Below are 13,799 nucleotides of genomic sequence, written 5' to 3'. Positions count from 1 at the left end.
TGATGATGGCCCATTATAATTTCTCCTTTCTCTTCCTTTTCACAGACCTATGGAAGGCTTTACAATCATGTAAATGCAGGAAATGCTGACATACCACATTATAGTCATGATGCCCTCTCCATCCTGTTGTTCGAAGATTTACCTCGATTGTTCACACAAGAGGCGGTGGCAGAAATGGCATGTTGATGGACAAGCTATCAGACTCACGTGTACTCTTGCTCAGACATAGAACCTAGGAGCAGGTAGAACCACAGAATCTACAGCTCTGCCTCAAATGTTTTGACAAATGCCATTGTACATAGGAACAGGAAGAGGCCATTTAGCCCCTCAAGCCCGTTCGGCCATTCAATGAGATCATTGCTAATCTGTATCATAACTTCATTTACCCAGCTTGGTTCCCTATCCCTTAATAACCTTGCCTTACAAAAATATCTCAGTCTAAGTTTCAAAACCTCAACAGTTTTTTGGAGGATAGTTCCAGATCTTCACTACTGTGTGACGTGGTGCTTCCAGACATCTCCCCTGAATGGCCTCGGTTTCATTTTAAACTTATGCCCCCTTGCTCTGGACTCCGCCCACCAGATAAAATAGTTTCTCTAACTACCCTATCACATCCTTCGATCATCTTAAATATCTCAATTATATCACCCCTTAATCGTCTATACACGAGGGAATACAAGCCTCATCTACGTAACCTGTTCTTATAATGTATCCCTTTTAGCTCCAGGTATCATTCTGGAGAATCTGCACTACTCCCCTCCAAGGCCAATCTATCCTCCCTGGGGTGGAGCCCAGAACTGAACACACAGCTCCAGGTGTGGGCTGACCCCTGGGGTGGAGCCCAGAACTGAACACACAGCTCCAGGTGTGGGCTGACCCCTGGGGTGGAGCCCAGAACTGAACACACAGCTCCAGGTGTGGGCTGACTAGAGCTATACACAACCGCCACCCCTTTGTGTTCCAGTCCCCTTGATAAAGGCGAACATTTCATTAGTCTTTTAAATCAGCCCACTAGTTTAGTGGTTTCTGTACTTGGACCCCGAAATCTCTGCTCATCCAGCCATTTACACAATACCGAGCGATCTTTCTTGGGTCCAAAGTGGACGACCTCTCATTTCCCCACAGTGAACTCCACCTGCCACAGATTTGCCCACTCACTATCAATGGCCCTTTGCAATATTCTGCTGCGACCTACACTATTTACTGTGCCACCTAACTTAGTGTCATCAGCAAAGTTAGATATACAGCAGACTTCAGAGCGCTCGCGTGTAAAGCCAGATTTATGACTTCAGTTTTCAGAATGAGACCAAACAGTTCAATACTTGCTCCAAGATTTTGCTGATACATAAAATCCAAGACAAATCAATCCTGTCAGAAATTGCTCTCGACAATGCTCTGCCGACCAGAAACACATTGTAGGTCTCCATGCAATACAGTGCCACACATGGCAAATCAGCTGGGGTCCTGGAATGATAACTTAGGCCACCTTCCCACTGTAAGACAGGAGGGAGGCCCCGAGACTGATCCCTGCGACATCCACCTACAGCAGAATGTGAGTGAATCAACTCAGAATTATCGACCACACAAACTCAAACTTACATCGAACTGATTGCTGGGGGAACGGAGGCCATAGGCAGAGGTTTACTGGAATGGTACTAGGGATGAGGGACTTCAGTTACGTGGAGAGACTGGAGAAGCTGGGATTATTCTCCTTAGAGCAGAGGTAAGAGATTTGAGAGGTGTTGAAAATTATCAGGAGTTTTGAGAGTGTAAATAAGGAGAAACTGTTTCCACAGGCAGGGTCAGTAACCACAGGGCACAGATTTAAGGTCATTAGTAAAAGAACCAGGAGACATGAGAATGTTTCTTTTACAGTGAGTTGAATGCACTGACTGAGTGGGCGGTGGGAGCAGATTCAACAGTAACTCTCAAAAGGGAATTGGATTATATACTTGCAGGGCTATGGGGAAAGAGCAGGGGAGACCAGCACAGGCACAATGGGTCAAATGGCCTCCTTCTGTGCTGTACGGTTCTACAATGGGGCCGTCATCCTCTTTAGTCTCACCATTATCACACTGAATGGGAGAAGCAGACAACGTGAACCCCAAAGGCAGCACATTTGAGTGTATTCAAGTCAATGATGTGGAATATGTTTTGAATTAACAAGAGATCAGGCCATACTACATTTAGCAATGAGTCAACAATCCAACAGTAAGGTGCTGGCATATGGAACTCCATGAATTCAGCTTCTGAAAGGTGTTCATGTTTAGTTCATTCGATATCGGGAAAGGTGGTTGCATCATTGGAGAGAGCGAGCTACAGATTTCACTCAGCAACAGCCAGTGTTCGCAACCAACCAGCCTTGGATATTTTCATAATCGAATATTTAGATTAGAAATGTTGAGAGATAAAGTCTGGAGACAAGAAGGTTTATGCTTACCACAGCAAGGCCAGTGTTTTTATGTGCTTTTAACGTTGAAGAAAATGCAGACGTGTCTCTCTGGACTATGTGGTAGCCAGAGACTGCCATATTAGGTAATGCCAGCTCCAATTTGATAAGAAAACAGAGTATAAATATCATTTTTTTCCTTTGTTCAAGTAGCATGAAGAAACCCATGCCGAAGTCTGCGTACTCTGTGACTACTCACTGCATGTAAATTGCTTTTTATGCTAAAGTTAAAGAATAAAATGGTTAGAACCAGAAGACTGAATTAGTTACTACTCAAGTGAACAGAACGCTGTTTTAAGACAACATAAGGGAACACCGAAATAAAAATTACGATTGAATTCGATATTAGGTTTGAGTCACAAACTAAGGTTTTAAATTTAGGTAATGTAGACTTCGAAGGAATGTCAGAATTAAAAAAAAATATTCATTCCTGGCATGTGGGCATCGCTGGTAATGCCAGAATTGATTACCCATGGATTTATTGCTCAAGAAGTGAGATAGTCATCACAGAATACCCAGCCTCTGACCTGCTCTTGTTGCCACAGTATTTATGTGGCTGGTCCAGTTAAGTTTCTGGTCAATGGTGACCCCCAGGATGTTGATGGTGGGGGATTCGGCGATGGTAATGCCGTTGAATGTTAAAGGGCAGTGTTTAGACTCTCACTTGTTGGAGATGGTCATTGCCTGGCACTTGTGTGGCGCGAATGTTACTTGCCACTTATCAGCCCAAGCCTGAATGTTGTCCAGGTCTTGCTGCATGTGGGCATGGACTGTTTCATTATCTGAGGAGTTGTGAATGGCACTGAACACTGTGCAGTCATCAGCGAACATCCCCACTTCTGACCTTATGATGGAGGGAACAGCTGAAGATGGTTGGGCCTAGGACACTGCCCTGAGGAACTCCTGCAGCAATGTCCTGGAGCTGGGATAATTGACCTTCAACAAGCACAACCATCTTCCTGTGTGCTAGGTATGACTCCAGCCAGTGGAGAGTTTTCATCTGATTCCCATTGACTTCAGTTTTACTCGGGCTCCTTGGTGCCACACTCAGTCAAATGCTGCCTTGATGTCAAGGGCAGTCTCTCTCGCCTCAGCTCTGGCTTTTGTCCATGTTTGGCGGAACCCAAACTGAAGTTTATTGGTGAGTAAGTGCCACTTGATAGCACTGTCGATGAGCCCTTCCACCACTGTGCTGATTGAGTGTAGACTGATGGGGTGGATTGGACAGATACATCTGTGACAGCTGGTATGGAGAGGACGAGGTCAAGTAGATTTTTCTCTCGTGTTGGTTCTCTCATCACCTAATGCACGCCCAGTCTGGCAGCTATGTCCCTCAAGACTCGGCCAGCTCAGTCAGTCATAGTGCTACTGAGCCACTCTTGCTGATGGAGATTGAAGTCCCCCACCCAGAGTGCCCTTGCTACTCTCAGTGTTTCTTCCAAGTGGTGTTAAACATGGAGGAGTACTGATTCATCAGCTGAGGGAGGGCGGTCGGTGGTAATCAGCAGGTGGTTTCCTTGCCCATGTTGACCTGAAGCCATGAGACTTCATGGGGTCTGGAGTCAATGTTGAGGACTCCCAGTGCCACTCCTCCCCACTGTATCGCCACAGATATATCCTCACTGCTGTCCTCCCTCAGCCTAGGCACCGAGCGACTTCACATCCTCAGTGATTTCAACCTCCATCTCAATTCATCGCGCTCTCTCTCCTCCGAGTTCACTACCCTCCTGTCCTCCCTTAATCTCGCCCTCCATGTAAATTCCTCAACCCATATTCACGGCCACCCCGTTGACCTTGCAATCTCTCGTGGCCTTGCTATTCCAACTGTGTCTGTTACAGATAAAGCCATCTCTGACCATTTCCTTGCATCACTCTCAACCCACACCCACCTTCCCCAATCTGAACCTACCCCGTGGAAAAAAACTCTCTTACACCTGCACTTATCAACTCCAAACTGTCCTCCTTTCACTGACATTTCTGCAGCCACCGATTTGCCCAACCACACCCTCACCACCTCCTTTGATGCCCTAGTCCCTGTAAAAACTATTCCTCTCTCCCACACTGGCTGTTCCCCAGCTATCTCAAGTCCAAAGGGCGCAGACTTGAACGGATGTGGTGGTCAACTAGTTTAGCCATTCTCCGCCTGATCTGGCTCACAAACACAGAAATTTACAGCGCAGGCCATTTCGGCCCATCGTGTCCACGCCAGTCGACAAAGGCCCTCGGTCAGCAGTCCTAAAGGTTACATATAAACCTAGGAACAATGAACAATGACAGAAAGACAAAGAACACCCAGCGCAACCAGTCCGTCCCACACAACTGCGACATCCCTTACACAAACATTCTACACTCCACCCCAACTGGAGCCATGTGATCTCCTGGGAGGAGCAAAAACCAGACAAAAACCCAGGCCAATTGGGGGGTGAAAAGAAAATCTGGGAATATTCCTCCCCGACTCATCCAGGCGATCGAAACTAGTCCAGGAGATCACCCTGGCCGTATTCTATTCCCTGCAGTACTTACCATCGTATCTGCACCAGCCAACACGAGGTTATCCAGTCTAATCCCACTTACCAGCTCTAGGTCCGTAACCCTACAGATTACAGCACTTTAAATGCCCATCCAAGCACCTTTTAAATGTGGTGGGGGTTTCTGCATCCACCACTCTTGCAGGCAGTGAGTTCCAGATCCCCACAACCCTCTGTGTAAAGAAGCCCCTCGCCTCAAATCCCCTCGGAACCTTCCACCAACCACCTTAAACCTATGCCCCCTCATAATTGACCCCACCACCAATGGAAATAGGCCCTTGCTATCGACTATATCCATTGAGTACAGGGGCAGGGAGGTGTTGCTACAGTTGTACAGGGCCTTGGTGAGGCCACACCTGGAGTATTGTGTACAGTTTTGGTCTCCTAACTTGAGGAAGGACATTCTTGCGATTGAGGGAGTGCAGCGAAGGTTCACCAGACTGATTCCCGGGATGGCGGGACTGACATATCAAGAAAGACTGGATCAACTGGGCTTGTATTCACTGGAGTTCAGAAGAATGAGAGGGGATCTCATAGAAACGTTTAAAATTCTGATGGGTTTAGACAGGTTAGATGCAGGAAGAATGTTCCCAATGTTGGGGAAGTCCAGAACCAGGGGTCACTGTCTAAGGATAAGGGGTAAGCCATTTAGGACCGAGATGAGGAGAAACTTCTTCACCCAGAGTGGTGAACCTGTGGAATTCTCTACCACAGAAAGTTGTTGAGGCCAATTCACTAAATATATTCAAAAAGGAGTTAGGTGCAGTCCTTACTACTAAGGGGATCAAGGGGTATGGCGAGAAAGCAGGAATGGGGTACTGAAGTTGCACGTTCAGCCATGAACTCGTTGAATGGCGGTGCAGGCTCGAAGGGCTGAATGGCCTACTCCTGCACCTATTTTCTATGTTTCTATGAGAACAAACCCAGCCTATCCAATCTGTCCTCATAGCCAAGATTCTCTCCTCTGCACCCTCTCCAGTGCAATCACGTCCTTACTGTAATACGGTGACCAGAACTGCACGCAGTACTCCAGCTGTGGGTTAACCAGAGCATTAGACAATTTAAGCATAACCTCCCTGCTCTTGTATTCTGTGCCTCGGCCAATAAAGGCAAGCATTCCATATGCCTTCTTAACCACCTTATCCACCTGGCCTGCTACTTTCAGGGATCTGTGAACAAGCACTCCAAGGTTCCTTTGTTCATCTACACTATTAAGTGGCCTACCGCTTAATGTGTATACCCTTTCCTTATTAGCCCTCCCAAAGTGCATCACCTCATATTTCTCTGAATTAAATTCCATTTGCCACTGCTCTGCCCACCTGACCAGTAGATTGATATCCTCCTACAGCCCATGACTTTCCTCTTCATTATCAACCACACAGCCAATTTTAGTGTCGTCTGCAAACTTTTTAATCATACTCCCCATATTCAAATCTAAATCATTGATATATACCACAAAAAGCAAGGGTCCCAGTACTGAGCCCTGCGGAACCCCACTGGAAACATCCTTCTAGTCACAAAAACATCCAACCATTACCCTTTGCTTCCTACCTCCAAGCCAATTTTGGATCCAACTTGCCACTTTTCCTGGATCCCATGGGCTTTAACCTTCATGACCAGTCTATCATGTGGGGCCTTATCAAAAGCCTTGCTAAAGTCCATATATACTACATCATACGCACTACCCTCATCGACCCTCCTGGTTACCTCCTCAAAAAATTCAATCAGGTTAGTCAGACACGATCTTCCCTTAACAAATCCGTGCTGACTGTCCCTAATTAATCCTTGCCTTTACAAATGTAGATTTATCCTGTCCTTCAGGATTTTTTCCAATAATTTTCCCACCACTGACGTTAGGCTGACAGGGTACTACATTAGCAGTCCTCCAATCCTCCGGCACCATGCCCAAATCCAAAGAGGACTGGAAAATGATGGTCAAGACCTCTGCTATTTATTTTGCTCAACAGCCTGGGATGCATTTCATCTACTTTCAAAGCTGCTAAACCCCTTAATAACCCTTAAAGGTTTATGGAGAGCGGGCGGGGAAGTGGAGCTGAATCCATGATCAGATCAGCCATGACGGAGCAGGCTCGAGGGGCCATATGGCCTACTCCTGTTCTTATTTCTTACGTTCTTATAACTCCTCTGTCACCATGTTTATTTCATCCAGAATTTCACAGAATCCAGAATCCCTTCCTTGATATCTGCATTGCCCCTTTCCTTTGTGAAAACAGATGCAAAGTATTCATTAAAAACCATACCAACATCTTCCGCCTCCACACAAAGATTACCCTCATGGTCTCTAATAGGCTTTACCCTTTCTTTAGTTATCCTCTTGCTCTTAATATATTTATAGAACATCTTTGGGTTTTCCTTAATTTTACTAGCCAAGAATTTGCCTGCTGGACCGTACGTAGCTGTGTGGAGACCACCTCCTGGAACGTATGATTGAGAAAACTTCCGGATGCACTGTAGTGACTCCAGCTACTCAAGCTCTGAAACTTGGAGATTGAGCAACTGCTGGCACTTCGTGCACACATGGTTATCCAGGGCCTGGGAAGTATCTTGGAGTTCCACATAGGACAGGACGTACGTGCAATGGGTCCCCGCTGGCCTGCCATGGTAATCAATCCACTCACCTGCAAATCACCGAGACCCTGACCACTAAAACACTTAACACTGAACTCTAAAAAAATCTACGGGACTGACGTCTAAGACACTGACGTATAAAACTCTAGGGGCCTGAACTTGGTGGCCTTATCGCCCACTGCCACCGAAGTTTTTTTGGGCGGTCTCCCCTCGGCGGGAGGGGAGGACCGCTGGGAACCTGCCGCTGACGGCTGCTAGCGTGCAAGGTGCGCAGGTGATCTCCTGCCCGCCGAGCTGCCGTTTTAGTTCAGTCGGGAGTCGGCGGCAGCAGGGGGAAAGACTGCTGCGTGAAGGCAGATCTAACCCCAACGATAAGTAAGACGACCTGTTAAAAAAAAAGTTAGTGAACTTTTTATTTTTTTTTCCAGTGATTTATGTGGATGGAGTCCCCTGAAGGTGTTCCAGTGGGGTTTGTTTTGTGTAAATTTATATTTTAAGCTGTTCCCTCCCTTGGGCCCGACTCAATCCTCGACGGCACTTTGGCGAGGATCGCCCGCGGCCGCCCAGATTCACGGCGTAAGTCTATTTTTTGCCGCCGGGCGGTACTGGCAGATCTTGTAGAGGAATCTCCCTGGCAAAGTACCGCCAGGTCTCTCGGCGGTCCTTTGGGTTGCACTTGGGGGGGCCTTGGCTTTCACCAAGTTCGGGCCCCAAAAATCTGATCTCTGAAAGACTGAGATACTAAAATAGTACAAAAGTTAACTAAAGGTACTGGAAATTAAAAGTTGAGGAAATTGCAGATGCTCTAGTCATGATCTACTAAACTCTCCTGATTCAGGAATTGTCCCCTCAGATGGGAAAATTGCCAAATGTCACTCCATTATTTAAGGGTAGAAGAGATAAACTAACAATTATAGACCTATCAGTCCAATATGTGTTGTGGGAAGTGACTAGAACCTGTTATGAGGGACACAGTAACTGAGCAGTTGGACAAGCAGGAACTGAGCAGGGAGCCAGCCTGGATTGTAAAGGGCAAGTCGTGTCGAATGAACCTGCTGGAATATTTTGAGGAGGTCGCTAATGTGGAAGGTAGGGGAGTGTCTATGATGAGGGCTATGATAAGTGTAGATAAGGGATGATGATGATGATGATATGGATGTTATTTATACGGACTCCACAAGGTATTCACCAAGGTTCCACATAATAGACTGTCGACAGAAATGAGGGCATGGAATTGGGGAACCTATTGTCATGGACAGGGAATTGGTTGGGAGGTAGGAGACAGAGAGAAGGTATAATGGGCATGTACCCCAATGGGCAGGATGGGACCCCCAGGGATCTGCACTGGGCCCTCAGCTTCTCACTGGATTTATAAACCACACTGATGGAGGAAGAGAGAGCCGTGTATCCCAGTTTGCTGATGACACCAAGTTAGGAGGAACAGTAAATAGTGTTGATGGGAGCAGAAAGTTGCAAAAGGCCATTGATAAAGTGAGTGGGCAAATCTGTGGCAGATGGAGTTCAATGTGGGGAAGTGAGAGGTCGTCCACTTTGGACCCATGAAAGATGGATCAAGAGTATTGTGTAAATGGTGAGAAGCTGGGAAGTGTGGAGGGGTGCAGAGATTTCGGGGTGCGAGACCAGAAATCACTGAAAGCTGGTGCACAAGGCTCGTGGAATGTTGGTCTTTATCTCGAGGATTGGAATACAAAGAGGTGGCAGTTATATTAGAGTTATAGAAAGCTCTGGTTGGAGTACTGCTTTTAGTTCTGGGCACCACACCTAACAATATACTGGCACTGGAGGAGTTGCAGTGCTAATTCACCAGAATAATAGCGGGACTAAAAGGGTTAAGTTACGAGGACAGGTTGCACAGACTAGACATGTATTCCCTTGAGTACAGAAGATTAAGGGGTGACTTAATGAGATGTTTATTATGATTAAAAGGAGTTTATAGGGTTGATAGAGAAACTATTTCCTGTCGGGAGAGTCCAGATAAAGGGTATAACCTTAAAAATAGAGCCAGGCCATAATGCCAGAAAGCACTTCACACAAAAGGCCGTGGAGACCGAGGCATCCTCCAAAAAGCTGCTGAGACTGGGGAGGTCACAGAATCGAGAGGCTGAATGACTTACTCCTGTTCTTATGTTCCTTAGCCTTCACTCAAGAGGAGGTCTACAAGACCATGTCATGAATGCCCGAGTCACCTCCCCAGACTCGCCTCCATGCCCAGTCTGCTTTAAGCTGGGCAAGGAACCCATGCCACTTGCATGGTTTGACTCCTGGTAGTCAGATGTATTCCCCGGAGAAATTCAACAAAGCACACATGGGATAAAGCAGGGTGGGAGAAGGCTCATGTGGAACATAAACACAATAGACCAGTTGGGCTGAATGGTCGAAACATAAGAACCTAAGAAATAGGAGCAGGAGTCGGCCATTCAGCCCCTCGAGCCTGCTCCGCCATTCAATCAGATCATGGCTGATCTTCTACCTCAACTCCACTTTCCTGCACTGTCCCCATATCTTCTAATATTCAAAAATCTATCGATCCGTCTTGAATATACTCAAGGACTGAGCCTCCACAGCCCTCTGGGGCAGAGAATTCCAAAGATTCACTACCCTGAGTGAAGAAATTCCTCCCCATCTCAGTCCTAAATGACCGACCCCTTATCCTGAGACTGTGAACCCTGGTTCTAGACTCCCCAGCCCGGGGGAAACATCCTCCCTACATCTACCTTGTCAAGCCCTGTTAGAATTTTGTTTGTCTGTTTCTGTTCTTCACAGTTTATGTAAAGGAAGTAATGTACAAGTTTCACATGGAACACATCAGGATATAATTCGCCTTCCAGCTGGCCTGCCTAGCCATGCCTCTATAACTGGGCCGATTCCTGAAGGGACCCTTCAATGCCGGCAGAGATCTGTTACTACCTCAACCCAATGACATTCATCAACCCACCCTGTGAGCCATCAGCCTGTCGTTTCTTATAATGCACGTACTGCATTAAACTACAACTCAAAGCAGTGGGAAAACGTGTACAAAAAAAATATTTTGAAGACTAATCCTTGTAAAGGCACAAGACTCTACGTAATGGCTCTGCAGACTGGGCCACCATGCAGCTGCAGCACAGGCTCCAGTTTGGACTGTTTCCCGGAAGTTTCGGACAACCCAAGAGGACAGTCCAGCTATCTGTTTGTTAGCGATTGCTCACAGATTTGCTCGGAATGGTGTTAATGTACTGGTACCAACACAATAGAATAGGTGGGAGAAAACACTTCAAACAAGCTACTCGTGGCTCTTGAGACCGTGAGTCCATCTGTTCAGATGGCTGAGACCTGTACCCATCAACGGCCACATTTACAGCAACACTGAGTCTTGCTCACAGTTCAAATATTAATACTTCATTACACTTTACTGAAAACTCAGTGACAATACTGCTGAAACTAATGGATGTTAGTTGTGTCTCAGATGCACTGACTCCATACAATCAAGCTTCAGTCAGCTCAGTGATGGCACTCAGGTTCGTCAGAAGGTTGTGGGTTGAAGACCCACTCCAGAGACTTGAGCACATGATCTCGACTGACACTTCAGTGCAGTGGTGAGGAAGTGCATTCAATCAAGGCCATGTTTGCCTGAATGCAAGATCCTTTGGCATGATTGGAAGAGCAGGAAGTTCTCCGAGTGTCTTGGCCAACAGTCAAATTTCTCAAATACAACCAAAAGCAGATGATCATTTATCACATTGCTGTTTGTGGGACCTTGTAAATGAGGAGCAGCAGTATTAATAAAGGATTCCATCACAGCGTTAGAACACAAGGGGTTGTGGAAGACAGACTCCAGCTGTTTAAAATGGTACAATACTGAATATGGCCTTACCTCTTCTGATCCAGCTTTACTTTCTCTGCTTCTCGGTGCAAGGCAGTGATCTAAGGAAAAGGCAACAGAGACATGGGTAGAAGCAAGCCAAAATCCACCAGCGCACCGTTTGTGAGAAGCCAATTAATACTTCATGCTTGAAGTCTACTCTTCCAGATACACAGTAACCAAACGCAAATCTCCAAGTCAGAACAAGAAAAAGTGGTGCGAGATAAGATTCACATCCTATTATAAAGTCTCTGTAGGAGCTACCTATAAAGGTGGATCTTTGGCATGCCCATTTCTACAATACATCACGGTGAGAGGACCTCATCCTTGTATTCAAGGTGAAGGATGCAAAAAGATATCCCATTTCAGGTGGCCAGTGCCATGGTTAGATGCTGAGTGGAGGCCAGTCTACAATGCACCATTGTAGCTCAGCCTCCACTTCAGAAGATCACCAGGGTTATTATTTTCCATCTCCCACACCAGCCGCCTGATCAATTTACGGAGTTTAAGGTAGTGAAGAAGCTGTGGTTTCATGCCCACCTGGAACTACATTCAGACTCATTTCAGAGAGGACCTTTTCCAGCAGACAGAAGTGAAGACATCCATCACTGAGCTCTTCTTGAACTCAAGTCCCAGAAGTGAAAGAAAGGACAGCATTTAACCCATGCCAAAGCCCAGTTTCCTTCATAACCCCCAGGATTAACTCTTGTAACAATACTTGCATGTGTGTTTTGAACAAATCAGTGATGGGGCCTTGGTTCTTGGGACATTGACCATATGGAGAAGATTGCATTTATTGCCCTGTGAAGGTGGTGGTGGGCCTTCTATTTGCTGAAAGTCCTTCAGGTGTTGGTGCTCCCACATGGGGTTAGGTGGGGAATTCCAGATTCTGACCCAGCAAAAGACTCACGGTTAGTATTACACAACAATTAGCTGAAATAAGGAGGATGACAAACCCAGACAAGATGCTTCACAAAGGAGAGCTGTGACGTTATTGTCGGACAGTATCAAGTAACAGCGATCTTTAACTACCTGAAAGCCCAGCCGATTCCCACTAAATCAATGGGGAGATTGGGGGAGGGGGCAAGAGAAAGAACCATGCTGTTGGAAAGGTATTGTCCCTCTGGACAAATGGGAGCCATTCGATATGAATCGTGTTTTCTGCCCCGGGCCCACCTTCTCTCCGTTCTCGATGAGCATGCGGTCCCATGCGTTGACCTGCGTAGCCTGGTGCAGAAACTGTTTCTCCTGATCCTCCAGCTCCACACTCCACTTGTTGATCAGACTCTCCAGCTGAGCGTATGACATAACCGGAGGGGCACTGCAAATGGAATGGTCAACAGTCAAACCTGCTTCAAACCAGGGCTAACTTCCGTGACAATCTCCTTTCAACACAAATCCTCCCACAGTTGTGATTGGCCCCAATATAACCTGTCCCTTCCCTCCCAACAGATGCAGTCCTCCACATAGTTTCCTTTTGGGGAGGAAGTTGTTAGGTTCTTTGACTGGACACATGACAGGAGTAGGCATAGATGCTCAAATAATAATAATGGAGAACCACTGATGTCATCAAGCATGCGACCACACGTTCTGTGTGAGCACAGAAAATTAACAAGGCAAATGCCAACCGTACCCAACTCCCCCCCCTCCCCCACGCGTACCCAACTCCCCCCCCTCCCCCACGCGTACCCAACTCCCCTCCCCCACTCGTACCCAACTCCCCTCCCCCACTCATACCCAACTCCCCTCCCCCACTCGTACCCAACTACCAACTCCCCCCACTCATACCCAACTCCCCCTTCCCCCACCCGTACCCAATTCCCCCTCCCCCCCTGCATACCCAATTGACCAATTGAACAAGTACTTTGGTTCGGTATTCACTAAGGAGGACACAAATAACCTTCCGGATATAAAAGGGGTCAGAGGGTCTAGTAAGAAGGAGGAACTGAGGGAAATCCTTATTAGTCGGGAAATTGTGTTGGGGAAATTGATGGGATTGAAGGCCAATAATTCCCCAGGGCCTGATGGACTGCATCCCAGAGTACTTAAGGAGGTGGCCTTGGAAATAGCGGATGCATTGACAGTCATTTTCCAACATTCCATAGACACTGGATCAGTTCCGATGGAGTGGAGGGTAGCCAATGTAACCCCACTTTTTAAAAAAGGAGGGAGAGAGAAAACATGGAATTACAGCCTGATATCGGTAGTGGGTAAAATGATGGAATCAATTATTAAGGATGTCACAGCAGCGCCTTTGGAAAGAGGTGACATGATAAATCCATGCTGACTTGGACCTGTGAAAGGAAAATCATGCTTGACAAATCTTCTGGAATTTTTTGAGGATGTTTCCAGTTGAGTGGACAAGGGAGAA

At 46.7% G+C, this 13,799-nt stretch overlaps 1 protein-coding gene across 18 annotated transcripts in view; it reads right to left on the bottom strand.

Moving 5' to 3' along the window:
• nup62l (nucleoporin 62 like) overlaps positions 1-13,799 on the bottom strand; it is a 63,852-nt gene that overhangs the window by 14,521 nt on the left and 35,532 nt on the right. For all 18 annotated transcript variants that reach the window (XM_070883191.1, XM_070883193.1, XM_070883202.1 and 15 more), the window contains exons 8-9: positions 12,605-12,749; positions 11,441-11,490 (exon numbers count right to left, since the gene is read on the bottom strand). In XM_070883191.1, the coding sequence (XP_070739292.1) occupies positions 11,441-11,490; positions 12,605-12,749 (195 nt within the window). The remainder of the gene's footprint in view (positions 1-11,440; positions 11,491-12,604; positions 12,750-13,799) is intronic.

This window comes from Pristiophorus japonicus, chromosome 6 (assembly GCF_044704955.1).
Source record: "Pristiophorus japonicus isolate sPriJap1 chromosome 6, sPriJap1.hap1, whole genome shotgun sequence".
In the NCBI taxonomy this organism is placed as follows: Eukaryota; Metazoa; Chordata; class Chondrichthyes; family Pristiophoridae; genus Pristiophorus; species Pristiophorus japonicus.
Note: the sequence above shows the minus strand (reverse complement) of the source record. Positions and strands in the feature narration are given on the sequence as shown.